This window comes from Protopterus annectens, chromosome 5.part1 (assembly GCF_019279795.1).
Source record: "Protopterus annectens isolate FY-2018-M chromosome 5.part1, PAN1.0, whole genome shotgun sequence".
NCBI lineage: Eukaryota > Metazoa > Chordata > Ceratodontiformes > Protopteridae > Protopterus > Protopterus annectens.
Genome location: NC_056736.1, coordinates 409,142,682 through 409,159,685, shown reverse-complemented (window position 1 = coordinate 409,159,685; position 17,004 = coordinate 409,142,682). Strand labels below are relative to the sequence as shown.

General features: G+C 40.1%; 1 protein-coding gene across 3 annotated transcripts in view; it reads right to left on the bottom strand.

Annotated features, from left to right (window-relative positions):
* Nucleotides 1–9,600: 9,600 nt before the first annotated feature.
* Nucleotides 9,601–17,004, bottom strand: part of PPEF1 (protein phosphatase with EF-hand domain 1) — an 829,637-nt gene continuing 822,233 nt past the window's right edge. For all 3 annotated transcript variants that reach the window (XM_044073062.1, XM_044073063.1, XM_044073064.1), the window contains one exon: nt 9,601–10,006. In XM_044073062.1, the coding sequence (XP_043928997.1) occupies nt 9,813–10,006 (194 nt within the window). In that variant the 3' untranslated portion in view covers nt 9,601–9,812. The remainder of the gene's footprint in view (nt 10,007–17,004) is intronic.

Below are 17,004 nucleotides of genomic sequence, written 5' to 3'. Positions count from 1 at the left end.
TGGCTCCCCCCCTTGTGGAGTGGGATAACCGTTGCTGTGCACCATTCAGGCTCATTCCACTAGAGCTGTGGCTTCTTCTGGTGGCTTTTTCAATGGCTTAGATGCCAATTCTATTCTTGAAACTGCTACCTGGACTTCTGTGTATACCTTTACCAAACATTACCAGCTGGATGGTATCTCCAGAGCTAGATCTGGTTTTGCTGCTGCCATTCTTCGTGGCTTCTTGGAGGGCTCTGCTGCTTCCTCCTCCCAGGTTGCTTCTTGAGCTTTTGCACTCTCCTATTAGTAAGGAATACTGCAGCAGTGAATGTAAGGACATAGTACAGTTGTGTAAAATCTTGCCATAATGGTAGATGTCCTTGCCTTCACTGTTGCAGTATTCACTCCCTCCCTCTATCCCCCTGGTCTTTTTCCCTTCCTGGCTGTGCAGATTCTCCATGGTTTTCCTTGGACTGCTCTTCCTACTGGGGCAATCTGTTCTAAGAATGGTATGCCTGAACGTCACCTTTATGCCCTACCTTACACAAGGAGTGCACAGGTGATGTTCAGCATACCTTAAAGCAATGGTAGACGTTTGTAAACTGGCTGGACAGAGGGCTTCATGGCAGGGAATCCCCATTAATAAGGAATACTGCAGCAGTGAAGGCAAGGACATCTACCATTGTGGTAAGATTTTGCACAACTGTACTTTATGTTTTGCTCACAACTACATCCTCTACATGTACACAAATTTTTGACTTCCCAGGAAAAGTTTACCAACAGAGAAAACAACTACCCTTTCTTTAGGCAAGCCTTCTCAGTACCACAATGATTATTTTCCTAAAACACACCCCACACGGGCACAATATTTTTCTTAACAGTTCCTTGAAGCAAGACTGTTTACTGCCACAAAAATTCCTTCAATCAAAGCATTCCCTGTATAGACACAAAGGTTTAACAGCTTCCCAGTTGTATTAATTATGTCATTTGCATTTACTGCTGCATTCATTTTAGGATTTGAGGGGAAAAAAACGCATAAACTCAGGCAGAGCAAGTAATTTGGAAAGTTACAATTATATAGCAAACTGTTTCTGCTCACCTTAATAAACTGATACAGCATGTCAAGTGGAATTAATTAAACAATTCAGCATTTACTCATTGAGAAGCATGAGGCTGAATTTAGATTGCATCACCACAAATAATTGTATTGCCTTTTTAACAAAACTGAAATGTGCCTCATTTAACCAACATGCAATTCAATACGGAAAACATCACGCTCAAATGGAAATAAAACAAACCTTGTGTTGAAGTCTTTAGCCTAAGAATAGGACAGTTGTAAAGTGTTAGGGTACCAAATAACTTTCACATGAGACAGTTCAGCAGATAATAATTCTCTCCTTTATTGCAAAGAAAAACGTACATGGCAGACTGGTAAATCATGTCCTGTCTCACTGAACTAGAGAAGGCTTGATATTTTATGCTTTCTTTCATTTAAAGCAACATTATTCTTACAATCATAGAACAACAACTAAGCAATTCAAAATGAACACTACAGCATTCATTTTGCTAAGATCTCTGACATTACATATTAGGCAGAAGTTACAAATTCCATCATAGAACTTGCTACTCAGAACAAATCTGAAAATGTCCAACTCTGTCAGCAGTTTCTAATATTTTTTTTTGTGTGTGTCTGTTTTTTTTTCAAATTTGATTACACAAGATACATTCATCCACTATTGTATATGCACATTGCTTTCATGTTGTTACTGTGCTCTCCTTCCAAAGTATTCATACATATGCACAATGGGAAATTGAATATGATAAGGTATGTACATTTACACGGTTCTTCTACATAGTCACTTTACTTATTTCCTTATGTTTTTCAGTGGTGTATGTGTCTCAGCTCACTTCCTCCACACTCACTTCATTAGTAGTTGTACTTTTGTGTCTCTTTCAACCCCCCCATGCGTCTTTTTCCTTCTCTGTGGATATATCCATTCTTTCCTATTGGCATTATTTAGTTATGGGTCCCAGGGCTGTGGGTCTGTTACTTCCGTCTGACTGATGTCAATTCCAGACTTACTCCTCTGCCCATAGCTATTATTTGTTCCCTTATTTTATTTCTAATTTTTTCCTGGTTTGTGTCTACTCCTAAAAGATATAGTTCCAACCTGTTTTGGAATGTTGTCCTTATATCGTTCCCTATTCTTCTTCCTTCACCCATATCTTTTTTGACCATTTGCATTTCCAGAACATGTGTATAATTCCTGCCTTCTCTGCACCACATCTCCAATGTGCCACCTTTTCCATGTCTTTTATGTTTATTTCTTGAGGGTGTTAGATACCATTTGCGTAGTATTCTCATCTGTGTATCCCATCTCCTGTTTAGGATTTTTTGGTGTTAGCCAGCCTCCATACATCTTCCCATTCCTCGTCTGTGACATTCCACCCTTCTTCCTTTTCCCAGCTTTCCCTGACTCTCTCTGTCTTTTTCTTCTCTTCCCTGCCCAATACCTTTGTAAATCAATCCACTTCTCCCTTTCCATCCCATCCATTTTTATCTATCTCTTCTTTCTTTCAGCAGTCTCCACCAGCAGTTTCTAAACATTCTTTCCTACTTTTCTTCATATTTCTTCCACCCTGATTTTTCCATCACCCCCTTTTACTCCGTTTCATACGCCTTCCCATTCCTCTCCTTTAATTGTTCTCTCTTCTTCGTGGTCTTCCTAGAGGATTTGCCCTGGCTTCTGCCAGGATTCTTTTTTTCTTCCCATCCTTCTTTCCCTAACCCTCTCTTGCCCCATATCCCTCCCTCAAAACATATAATATTCTCTAGCATTCCTTTCAGTCCTATTTTTAGTGCTAGTTGGGTGTTTGCCTTTATAGTTTCACCTGAATTTTTCTTTACTTTCTCTCTGTTTCTGTTTCCTCTCTGTCTGTTTTTTTCTCCAGTTTCTTTTATGTTGGCCTTAACCACTGGTTTAAGGTGTAGGCCTTGGCATACCTCTAATGTCTGTCATTCCCCACCCTACTTTGCTTGTGGTTGTTCTTGGTCTTCCTTTATTGATCCCTCCCTTCTTCCCTCGTGATATGAATTTGTCTCAGTGGCTTCGGAAGGTTATAATTAATCCATCCCTTCCAGTCATGGGGATATGCCTCAGCATATAACCAGTTTTGGGGTTTGCCATCATTTTCACTACATTCACCTTGCCTGTTAAGGTTGTAATCTTGCCCCTCCACATTCTCAGCATTTGTTCTGTTTCTGTCTCAGGCTTCTTGTAGTTCTTTTCTCTCATCAGACTCATTATCTCCCAAACCTCTAATCCTAGGTATTCTGCTCCTGGCCTCATTGGATATCCCAATTTCTGCAGCTCCTGGATCCATGTTTGCTCCTATTTTCACCTACACTGTTTTCTTTAGGTTACACTCAAGCCCGGCCTCTTCGTTGAAGGTTTCATATTTCTTCATAGCTATGCTTGCTGCTGCTGCCTTTATATATTCTGCTATTAGGAATCAGTCATCTGTGAATAAGAGGAACTTAGCCATTCCCCCCTCCTTGCAATTTTAGTTCCTGTATCTCACCTTTATCTCACTCACCAGGACTTCCATGGCTATGATTAAAAGGCTTAGGGGTAGTGGGCATCCCTGTCTTATTCCCCTTTGGATTAAGATCCTCTGTATGACTTCCCCATTTACCCGTACCTCAGCTGATGACTGCCTATACATTGGTTTATCCAATTCCTGAATGCTTCCCTCACTCCCCAATCTTTCAGAGTTTGGAAGTTAACATAAAATCCCATTTTAATAAGTCAAATGCTTTTTTTGATGTCAAGCAGTGTTATTCCTGCTTTTAGGTTCCATGATTCCTTCTGCCTTTCCACAAAGCTGTGCGCCTCCCACCAGCTGTCCGCTGATATTCTCCCGTTTATAAAAACAGCTTGCTCTTCCTGTATGTATCTTGCAAGGAGTTCCTTGATTCTTTTGGCTAGAGGTTTTGCTAGTATTTTCACATCTATGTTTATCAAGAATACTGGTTGCAGTACCCTCACATCAGTTATTCCAACTTTTTCTTTTGGGTATCAAGATTATTCTCAACTCTTGCATGGTATTGGGGAGGGCACCCTGTTCTCTAACCATATTGTGTACCCTTGTTAGTTCCCCTTCTGTTTCTGTACTAGTTTGTAGAATTCAATGGGGTATCCATCCAGGCCTACTGTTTTGCCTCCCTTTAATTCTTTTATTGCTAGTTTAACTTCTAATCTTTTTATTGGCCGATCTAGTTCATTATTTTCTCCCTCAGAGATCTTCACTCCTTTCCATGTCATTGTTCTGGGCCTTTTCAGGTGAATATTTTTCTTTGTATGTCCACTGAAAGGTGCTCCTTAGTGCCCCCTTTTCTTCTTCCCCCCTTAACTACGTGCTCAGCTGTTCTTCTTAGCTTACTGATCCCTTTTTCTTCTCTTTTTGTTTCATGTCTCTATGCCAAAGCCTTTCCTGCTTTCTCCCCTTGTATCCACCACAATTCTTTCCTTTTGGCCATTTTTCTTTTGATACATGTGATTTCTAGGCTTTCTATCTTTGCTTTTCCTGTATTTCTCTACCTCATGCATTACCCAGCCTCTTATCACCGCTTTAATCCCATCCCACCCTTGTTCTTTCATCTCTAGTTTATTTTCCTGGTTTCCTGATATGATTCTCCTCACCCCTTCCCTAAATTTTCTCTGCTGGTTCTCTGTTCTCTGTTGCCATTGTGGTATAATTCCTTTTCTTTTTCCTGTCTCTACTCCCATTAGTACTGGAATGTGTTTGGCGATAAATCTGTCTAGTATTTTTATTGTCACTACTTTTTTTACACCCTCTGATCTCACCAAAAAACAGTTTAACCTGCTTCCCTGATTTATTTGTCTTCTGGTAAAAGTGAATTGTTTTTTCTTATATCATGTCTGTCTCTTCATATGTAAACCTAGCCAGCAATTTCTAATATTAGACAGGAATTAAATCAAAAGATACATACTGAAGAACATTCAGGGATCCATTTTGTTGTGAAAGCATGTTAGAAATGAAATGCATGTGCTAACATTTCCCTTCTCCGCATTCCTTACTCTTCCCAAAAGTCAAACAAGACCCTATTCAGTAGTAAGTGGACAAAGTGCAGAAAGACTTCTCCATCTTCCTTTCTCTGTGCCGCTGCACTATAATTTCAAAGCTACTTTTCAGGGTCTTTGTAGTACTCAGTCTTGGTAAGAACATCTTACACTGCAGAATATGCTCTCACACAGTAGAGACTTCACTTATACTTTAGAATTCCCAGCAACAGGCACTCAGTTCAAGAATGGATCTGTAGGCAGTGGCACAGACTGTAGATGGTGCTTATAGAGGGAAGAGTTGTACAGACCAACCACTTGGGGCATTAACTGTGGTCAACTGTATCCTTAAGATAAGAGAACATGGATCACAGACTGCATATTGTGACAGAGCTAGCCAATCAATGGTGTAAAAATTGGCTCTAGGTGATTCAGTTGTGCTGAAAAATGTTGCCAAAAATGAGCATGCCTATTTGCCAGTGATAAGTAGGCTGAGAACCTGACCTACTATGCTAACAGTTGGAGGGGGACATGCTGAATATGGTATACTGTACACTAATATGTTTTAATGTATTGGTCAGTGTGTGCCCAGCATAAAGCCCAGCAGTCCTGGGCAATAAGGTACAGTGTCCAGTTGCCGAGCTTGGGTTACCTGGGATAGCTCTGTTAAGTGAAAGCTATATGTAAACTAATCAACCTGCCAAACGTAAATAAAGAATTGCTACACTTAATGTAGGTCTGTTGACAGGATACAGCTTGGAAGTGGATGACGTGATGGTAAAGAGGAGACTAGACATCCTATATATCCAGGAAACAAGATGGAAGGGCAGTGCAGCAAAGCCACTTGGCTTGGAATTCAGAGTCTTTTACTCAGGAAGAGAGCAGAATAGAAATGGTTTGGGAATTGTGGTGAGGGAGATGCTTCAGAAGACAATGAGGGATCCCATCAGAATTAGTGACAGACTCATGGCAGAGTCCAGTATAAGGATAAGTCAGTATTCATAATCTCAGCCTGTTCTCCACAGGGTTATGATAGTGAGGAAAACAGTATATTCAGACAGCAGTTGCAGAACCTACTAGATAAAACAGGACAAAATGAGTTGATGTTGGTAATAAGTGACCTGAATGCACATATCAAGACAGACAGAACAAGATAGGAGAACCGCCTGGTTCAGCATGGTTAGGACAACAGGAATACAGAAGGTGATGCTATTTTAGACATTTGTCTTTCACACAGCTCAGCATGAGGGACAGTTGCAAGATCACATACATTAGTGGCCAACATACAACTCAAATAGACCTCCCCTTAGTAAAGAAATGGCACTGGGGGTAAATCAGCACTTGCAAAGTCATCCCCAGTGAAACAGTCAACCCACAGTAAAAAGCATTGATTGCCACAATCAGCTGCAAGCCGTGGCCAGACAAAGCTCTAAAGTAAGCACAGACTATTCTGAAGACTTTGCAGTTGACTGGAGAGAAAGCAAAGCAGTTCAAGGAAATATACAGGGCTCTGGTACTTCAGGAAGAAGAGGAAATAGGTGTAGTCGAAGAATGACAGCTCCTCAAAACGGCATGTGTGAGGACTATAGAACAGATATGCAGCTGAGCCAGGTATGGAAATAAGGTACATAAGGATAGCTGGTGATGGACAACAGAAATACAGAAAGTTGTCAAAAGAAAGGCATGCACGAAAAAGTGGGAGATAGAAGCGATGGACTAGGCTAGGAAGGAATACTTTTTGACTAACAAAGAGGCTAAAAAAGTAGTTGCAATACAGGAACTCAGGAGATGACACAAAGAAACTCAATCAGGTCACAAGGCAAAGACAGAAATATAAAGAAGATGGTCAGCACCCTTCATAAGGGATGCCAGCAACAACCTGCTCACCAGTCACAGGAAATCAAAGGCAGATGGAAGGAGTACTTCCATCAGCTTCTGAATGAAAAAAAAACCCACAGAAGCTGCACTGCTCCAGACAGCATCTACAATAAATGCAAATGAAGAGCCCACTTTAGAAGAAGTAAGAACAGCACTAAGGAAAATGAAGTTAGGGAAAGCAGCAGGCAATGATATGATCAAGATATTGGGTGAGATAGGGGAGAAATGGCTCCTGAAGGTGTGGAGAGAAAAGCGTATCCCAGCTGAATGGAGAACAAGCATTCTTGTGCCAGTTTACAAGTACAAATAGAACTTCCACAAATGTGGGCAGCACAGAGATACCAAACTCCTGTCACACTGCATGAAAGTTGCAAAGGTATAAAGGCTGCTTGATAAGTGAATACACAGACAGATAGTTGATAAGAAGCTAGAGATGAGGAAAGAGACCATCCAGGCACTCCTGGACTTGGAGAAAGCATATGACAGGGTCTCAAGAAAGCTGGTTTGGCAATCTGAATTAATTTAAAGTCCCAGAAACAATGGTAGAATGAATGCAGGTTATGGACAAGGCCCCAAGAACTCAAGTAAGAACAGCATTCGGTCTGACAGATGGGGTCCCAGTGGGAGTGGGTGTGCATCAGGGTTCACCTCTTTGTCCACTACTATTCATAGCGATGATAGACTATTTTTAGCAAACAGGTAAGAGGGGACACATTGACAATGTTGCTGTATGCAGATGATGTGGTGTTACAGGTAACAGTGGACAGATCAACAAAGTTTCTGTACGCGGGTGATGTGGCATTATAGGCAGACTCTGAGCAAAAACTTCAGCAAAGGATAGGGAAATGGAATGCAAAACTGAAGGCACAATGGATGAAAGTGAGTAGAGATAAGACAGTTGTAATGGCAGCAAATGGGAGAAATCAGAAGAAGTTGAGAATTGAGATAGGATGAAAATAGTGGAACAGGTTAACAGCTTTGAGTATCTGGTTGGGGTGGTTCAGGAGAAGGGAAGTCTGAATGAGGAGGTAAAACTTATAATCAGAGGGGTTACAGCCAACTGGCACAGAGTGTCAGGGGTAGTGTATGACAGAGGAATGTCAAAGGAGCCAAAAAGTAAGGTGCACTTCAGATAAATGTATGCATCTTGAATGGAAATGATGATTTGTGATTCTACATTCCACACAGAATGCATGTATTATAATGTGCTCAGAGCTGTCACCAAAGCTGCATAGAAAAAATGCAGCACCATAGGCTTAGAAATATAAGATGATTCTTTCACATCAAAACACCACAGAGTACACCAACAGTTTCCACTAAACCATAATTTATATAGAAATTTGAAGAACCCTAATTACTTTATTGTTATTTGGAGACAGAAATATACAATATGAGACAATTTTATCATACAAAGTTTACCTGGTTTACATGTAGTACCCATCTGACTAACTATCAGAGCAGTAGCAAGTCACCGTTAACCAAAGGACTGTTGCTCCCAGTGCCACAGCAACAATATCTTGTGCTCCCCAGTGCCACAGTAACAGTCTCTTGTGCTCCCAGTGCCACAGCAACAGTCTCTTGTGCTCCCCAGTGCCACAGCAACAGTCTCTTGTGCTCCCCAGTGCCACAGCAACAGTCTCTTGTGCTCCCCAGTGCCACAGCAACAGTCTCTTGTCCATATAATGGATTCTTGAATTCCTTAATAACTGTGGCATCACAGCCTCTGTAAGAAGGCTACTCACACGGTGATATTCCTCCTCATATTCTCTGAAAGCTGCCCCCATTTGTCTTTAAACTGTTCATTATTGTTATTCCTCTCCAATGATTTTCAGAAAGAGATGCCACATTCCTACAGTCCACTGATCCCCTTAAAGTACTTCCATGTCCGTCTTGTTCCCATTCTCCTTTCTTTTCTTGGTGGTACCCCAGTCATGCTCTTTTGTCTTACTTCCCCTCTCCCATTGTTTGCATCTGATACAGTTTATGTACAACCTTAGCTGTCCATTTTGGATGTCCTTCAAAGGAACACCCGTTAAAAGAGCAGGCATTATGGATTTAGAAATACAAAGTAATATGTAATTACTTTTAATGGTAACTCATAACTCATGCATGAGTTGAGAGTAAGGACAAGGGACAAATAGAATATGGAATAATAAGTGTTATTGGTTATCTACACTGTTATAGTAAAGTCATTAGTATGAACTAACAAATGCTAAAAAGACTTAAAAATACACCAGAGAGAAATTCAAAGAATGTATGTTTCTTTAATTGGGAAAGCATGTTATGTTAATAGGTTAAAAATGAGTCTTCTGCTATATGTCCTAGTGGTTTGGTGAGCTTTGATACCCTACTGCTAAATTTCAAAAACAGATATAACCACTCCTGAAGTAAACACTTGTTTTACCTGATGTAACCACAAATACAATAAATCTATTGTGAGATTATTTATACCCTGGGCAGTCCAGGGTCTATGCAGCATATGTGCTGCTAAGCATGCAAAAGATAGTTGTAAAATGTATTCACAATAGACTGCATTTTCCAAACTCAAAGGTTATAAATGCCTTTTTAACATTTATGAAATCAATGTACAAATATATATTGGGATAAATGTTCCAAATGTAAGGCTAAAATGCAAGAATGAAAATGTTGACATATATGGTTAATGATGCTGAGTTCTTTTACTTAACCAGGATAGTTTATTGTTGCATAGTCTCTTTTACAGTGATGTAGTTTTTTTCTCTCCAGAAGACATTTCTCATTCAGACCTATATGAAGGCTATAGCATTCATGTAAACATATTAAGCATGCACATGTATTTTATCGCACATTGACAACTTTTGTTTTTTACAAGAATTCCATTAATTTTTCTTTTCATTTATTCTCCTTATTGTCAATCTTATGAACAACACGAAAGGCTTCCAGAAACTCATTGAAGTCTATACTTCCATCTTTGTTAATGTCAATGCTATTAGCCAAGTTATCAATAGCATTATCATCAATGTTTATGTGAAGGTGCTTACTGAAAAGTTTCCACATCTGACGAAACTCATCAATAGAGATTAACCCTAAAAAGCACAAAAGAATAAAAAATGAAGTAAGGTCATAACAACAATATAGTTTACAGCAACTGATGCATTTTGCTAGTCTAGCATGTTTCTTCATAGTGCAACAGCAACAAAAATTACTGCAACATCATTGTGTGATGTTAAGACTACAGCCTTCTTTGGTAAGGTCTGCAACTGCTAACTGTCTTACATAAATTAGGCCAATATTGGCGTACCTTGCCAAATTTTTGCATACTTTTATTTAATCATTTTTAGAATGCATTAGAAATTAAATGCACTGACAATCCAACAGCATTTGTAGAAAGATTTCACAAAGTTCGAGATAAAGTATGCAATTAGAAGGTAGAATGTAAAAAATGTTATTAATAAATAAATAAACTTTACCTTTCAGTGACATGTTAAATATTTGCACAACATACTAACAAATCCAAGTTGCCTTTAATGGAAAAACTTTAGCAAAAAAGGCTGCACAAATAGAACTGAAGCATCATTGTTTATCTATTAAACACACACTAGTATACAAAAAGAAGAAAAAAGAAATGAACAAATCTGAAAAGGTTTACATCAACAAGATGATGAGAAGGGGAAAATGGGAAGGGGCATACATCTCAAATGTACACATTTTGCTGAATATCCAGGTTTTTGCCTCTTATTTTTGGTCTATTTTCATGAAATTGTGGTTTTCTGGCACAACATTGAAGAGTGAAGTCAGAAAATAATGACAAACGTTTCAGATTCAGAGTTTTTACCTTTCTGAAAATCCATGCTAATGCAAAACATGTTATTCTATCAACTTTCTAAGTTTGTAAAAGAAAAATTTAAAATTGCCCCTATGTTGAGCCTTTGTCACCCCACATTATTTATGGCTTTGTCCAGATTTCTTCCTCCAAGAGGTTGAGAGATATGGAAGGGGATCTATAAAGAGCTTAAGGTGATACAACGATCAGGGTGCACAATCCATAAATAGAGTAATCTCAGACACTGGGGGCAGCATGGATGCAACACAACAGTGAATGGAGTCTTCAATTAAAAAAAACACAAACCAAATAAAAAAATACTAAACTCTTGAATGCCACAAATATTTAATGCTCACAATATTTACATTTCATTACATAGACGTATAGAGTCCTTGAATGAAGACATACCAAAAATGTCATTTTCCATTTGAACAATCTCCTTCTTTAAGTCATTCTCAATACTGGTAAAGAACGTGTTCATAAGACCCATATAATCTGCACCTAATTTTAGATCTAATGCCTGCCATTTCTTTAGGAGTTCAGAGTAGGTGTTGCCAAATGCGGGCATTTTCAAGATTCACAATCCCATGGAACAACACCAAGCTCTATGTAAGCTGAAAAACTTAGTCACTGCCATTGGAGCTGCTTATAAGCATGTACTTTTTTCTCCAATGCCTCTACATGAGCAGCAAACATATCCGTGTGCTGACCACAGTGTCAGCAATACTTATAGGCAGATTTACCATCTGTTCAACCAAAGGATTAGTCTATATTGCTAATATATCCTGCAGTGATCAGCCATACTTTTGCAGAACAGTTTCACCATTAGTTTCAGTTTTCAGAAGCAGGCTGTGTCATCTTGTGTGTCTGTTATTAGTACTCCATGATGGCAGAGTGTAGGGCTGAATCACCATTCTCACCTCATGTAATGTCAGAATGCAGTTAAAATGCATGTCTTGTATCATTACTCTTCTTGGTGTTAATATGCGGAGTTATGATGTGGTTTTGTCCTGTGGCTAAGCCTCTAGTGATGGCAGTGACAGTGAATCATCTGTCTGACTCTGATTACTGTCTGTAGTGGTCTCATATAATCACCTATGACAATGCAAGTGAAGAGGTACAGACCACCTGTATGACAGCTATGCTCTCAACTGACAGGTCACATTGTTTTGGCTGCATTCTTATCTATGGAAACCCACTGATGAGAAACAGAACATCTGATAAGATTACTTCTACCAAACAAGGTGATACACTGGGGTGCCATCATTCTGACCTATGAGACTGATAAGGGGATAGTGCATCTGTCTGATGTCACTGCTACATCGTTATGGTATCATGTTGTGCTCTGGCATCACTCTGTCCTGCAATGATGCCAGGGATAAGAGACACAACATCTTCCTGACAGCTGTACTACTCTCTGCTGGCAGGCAGTGCTTAGGAATCATTCTGTTTTCTGCCAGTGTCACTAAAGATAAGAGCAATATCAGACATAGATGTCCTCCTAACAATAGGAACTATGTGGTACTCTGGCATGATGCAGAGGGATAAAGCCTTGACTACATCTCAGACAGCCTGGGTTCAGATAGTAGGCCGAGCATTGGAGGAAACCGCCGAGGGAAGTTGGGAGTGAGAAAATGACACTGGCTAATCTATCTTAGATGAAGAGGCACAGCTAGGTTAAGTTCACTGCCAAATGGTGTTGGAGGCCATTCATCATTGCAGACATTGGAACTGTGGTACTATTATGTGGCACTGTAACTGGGATGGGGCATGTCCATGTCAGCACACACATGCAATTAAACTGCTTTTCATCTTTTGTTAATAGTGTTTGGACTCAAACATTTAAATAAATGCTAAAGCAATTGTCAATAAAAGCATAATGTTAAATGCTGGGAGGTAACCCATGCAACTCTTCTTGTGGAAGGTTGCATGATGACCACATAGCTCAGAGACTTATGGCATAAGAAGAAAGAAACTTACTGGGTAACTGCATGATGGGTTCCTTCACCAGCTGGAAAAAGGGAGATGGCCAGCAGCCAATGGAGAAAATTCATGGAGACAAAAAATCATTCTGATTATTCCTACACTACCACCATACCTCTTAATTGTCCAGATTCTTGTCTCATATTTTTGGGTCTGTTCCTCATAAACTTTGTGGTTTTCTGACAAATCATTGAGAATTGAAATTATTAAATAATGTCAGACATTTGAGTTTCAGACTTCACATTCTTCAGAAAATCCATGCTAACTCAAAACCTTTTATTCTAGCAACATTCTAAGTTTAAACAAGCAGTATTTAAAATCGGATCTATATTATATCATTGAAAAGACAGGTCCGCGAACGGCACTTACATCAAAAATGCCATTCAGCAAACTGTTCATAGTGAGACTGTGGTACAGTGAAGGTCGGAAAATTTTCCCTTTCCTCACTGTAGTGTGATCTCAGAGTTGGCATATGTAATTAGAAGGGGGTGTGGGGGGGCACAGTCGCCCGCAAGAGCAAATCTGCTGAACACCATTTTCAATGTAAGTGCCGTTCATAGACCTGTCCTTTTGATGATATAATATAGACCCTTTAGAATCTGTCCCTATTTTTTGGGCCTTTGTCTCTGCATTATTTTTGATGTTGTCTAAATTTCTTGTACTAATAGGTTGACAGGTATGACTATCACTGGTCAGTAAGGAATATATTTCCCTGGTGTATTTGCTTCTCTAAAACAATGGTATGAAGTATACTGGCACCAGTGCATATAACAGTGTCTTAATGTCTCTGGATGAAGAGAGGCAGACCCTCCATCTTATAGAGGTGTTACCACATACTCATATGCAGTGCTCCATCCAGCACCATGTCCTAATACAATAGCATTTAAGATAAGTAAGATATCTTTCTGATTGTTTCTCTATCCCTTGGTTGTAGACACTGATATTTGAGATTATAGAAACTTACACCTCCACTCAAACCAGTAACAAAACAGAGAGGCTAAGCAGTGAACAAGTAAAGATTTAATAACAAATAACTACTGTTTTGTATTTGTTATTAAATCTTTGCTTGTTCACTGCTTAGCCTCTCCATTTTGTTACTGATATTTGAGATTATGCTGACCTCACAGCACCACCACTAATGAGGGGAGTATATCATCTGTTTGACAGGTAGACTACTCCTAACTGTAATTTGCTGTTTTCTTTTCCATAAATATATTGTAAAACAAGTGAAAGTAAGGGCATTAGTCTCACAGATGTAATACTCACTTATAGTAGCTTGTAGTTCTCCGTCAATGCTCTGATAAAAGGTAGCCCCAGAGATGAGGAGGGCAGACAATCCATTTAACAGGTGTGTCACATCCTGATGGAAGGATGTAGTACCATTTCACCATCTGACTTCAACCCATGTCAGTAATGATCAAAAGCTCATCGGCATGACAGCTATATTCCTCCCTGATGAAACCATGTAGTAGTGTAATGTAACCCCAGAGCAAGACATGCCCATCTTTCTCATGTCACCACCTCAGATGCCTGACCTAGTAATCAAACTTGGGTCATCTACACAACAGTCAGGGCTTTATTCCTCTATGTCATGTTACTGGTCAATATTTAAAAGTCATATTTCATGGGTTCATCATCAACCCCCTTTTTCTCATTTTCTACATGGGGTCAAGGTGCCTTGTTAACAGTTGCCATCTCTCTCAATTCAATGCCACACTTCTGCCTTTTTCAACACTCATGTCTTCTCTCACAAACCATCCAGCTCTTTGCTGGACACCCTCATTTCCTCTTACCTTCTTCCTGTCTATCCCAAATCTTCTTCACCAGATTGCCTTCTGCTTTTCTGTACATGTGCCCAAACCACACTAATCTGTTCTCCTTGACCTTTTCTGCAATTGGAGCTACTTTGGCTTCTGCTCTTATGTGCTCATTTCTTCATCTGTCCCACAGTGTGCATCCTACAACTCTTCTCAGGCACTTCATTTTCATCACCTCTAGCTTTTTCATCTGCTCTGCCTTTGCTGCCCAGGCTTCTGTACCATACATTAGCACTGGTTGTACCACTGTCTTGTACTCCTTACTTTTCAACTTCTTTGGTCTTCTTCTGTCATACACTACACTTGACACTCTATGCCAGATGGTTGCAGCCCCTCTGATTCTAGCTTTGACCTCTTCATTCAGACTTCCCTTCTCCTCAACCACCCCTACCAGATACCTGACGCTATTAACTTGTTCCACTATCTTCCCTTCTGTCTCAGTTCTTAGCTTCTTCTGAGTTCCTCAATTTGCTACCATTACCACTGTCTTATCTATTCATCCCATGTGATTTCAGTTTTGCATTCCATTCCGCTATACTTTGCTGAAGTTCTTGCTCAGGATCTGCCTGTAATGCCACATTGTCTGCAAACAGTAACTTTGCTGATCTGTCCCCTCTGACCTATTTGCTAATATAGACCATCACCAGTATGAACAGCAGTGAGCTCAGAGCTGAACCCTGGTGCACACCTACTCCCACTGGAAACCCCTCTGTGATACCAAATACTGTTTGTACTTGAGTCATTAGGTCTTTGTACCTAACCTGCACTAACTCTACCAGTGTTTCTGGAACTTCGAACCACCACATTACTGCCCAAATCAGCTTTCTTGGGACCTTACCATATGCTTTTTCCAAGTCTAGGATTTCCAGGTGGGGGTCTTTCATCATTTATAGCTTCTTCTCAACTATCTGTCGCACTGCAAACATCTGGTTAGTTGTGCTGCATCCTAATCTCAATCCGAACTGCTCATCTCCCATCTTATTTTTTCTACTACTCTGCATATCCATTTATCCATTTATCCTTTTTCCAAGTCTAGGATTTCCAGGTGGGGGTCTTTCATCATTTATAGCTTCTTCTCAACTATCTGTCGCACTGCAAACATCTGGTTAGTTGTGCTGCATCCTAATCTCAATCCGAACTGCTCATCTCCCATCTTATTTTTTCTACTACTCTGCATATCCATTTATCAGTCGCCCCCTCCAGAACTTTCATGAAATATGACAGGAGTATGATGCCTCTGTACTGCCTCTGTACTGCCCACAGTTGTGGATGTCCCCTTTGTTCTTGTACACTGGCATAAGTATGCTTATTCTCCAGTCATCTGGGATATGCCTTTCTCTCCACACTGCTATGAGTACCCTCAGGACCCATTTCTCTCATATCTCACCCAGCATCTTTATCATATCTACTGTGAGCTCATCTGACCCTGCTGCTTTCCCTGACTTCATTTTCCTTAGGACTATTCTTACTTCTTCAAGGGTAGGCTCCCTTTCTTCACTCATTGTAGACTTTGTCTGAGGCAGTACAGCTTCTATTGGGTTTTCTTCATTCAAAAGCTACTGGAAGTACTCCTTCCATCTGCCTTTGATGTCTTGTGGACTGGTGAGCAGGTTGTTGCTGGCATCCCTTATGAAGGGTGCCTGACTATCTTCTTTATCTTTCTGTCTTTGTCTTACAAAGTGATGTAGTTTCTTTATGCCATCTACAGAGTCGCATTCCAGAAGTTTGTAGAGTGCCTATGATGCCCTGTTCTTTGTTAGTGCAACTCCTTTCTTAGCTTCTTTGTTAGCCAACCAGTATTCCTTCCTAGCCTGGTCCATCTTTTCTATCTCCCACTTTTCCTGCACTCCTTCTTTCTTTTGTTGACTTCCAGTACTTCTGCATTCCACCATCAGCTTTCCTTATGTACCTTATTTCCGTACCTGGCTCAGTCACATATATATTCTGTAGTTCTCACACATGTTGTTTTGAGGCACTGCCATTCTTCTTCAACTCCACTTATTTCCTCTTCTTCTTGGGGTATTAGAGCCCTGAGTAATTCCTTGAACTGTTGTACTTTCTCTCCAGTCAACTTCTAGGTCTTCCACCTGGTCTCTGTTGACCTTAGACAGAAGTCTAGAATGGCCTTGCCTTCTTTTATACATTTTACCCCACTCATGTGGACCCAGGCAGTCCTCATATCCTTGACTCTCTGTCCCAATATGTGCACTCAAGTCACCCATTATAAACACCAATTTGTGTTGTACTGCTTTATTTAGTAGGTGCTATCTGAATGCACTGTTTTTCTCACCATCACAACCCTGCTGTGGGACATAGGCTGAGATCCCGAATAATGCCCTGTCATTATACTGAAGTCTGATTACCATGAGTCTGTCACTAATTTTGATGGCATCACCCACTACCTTCTGAAGCCTTTTGGTCAACACAATTCCCACATTCCTAGCCTGTCTTACTCCTGAGT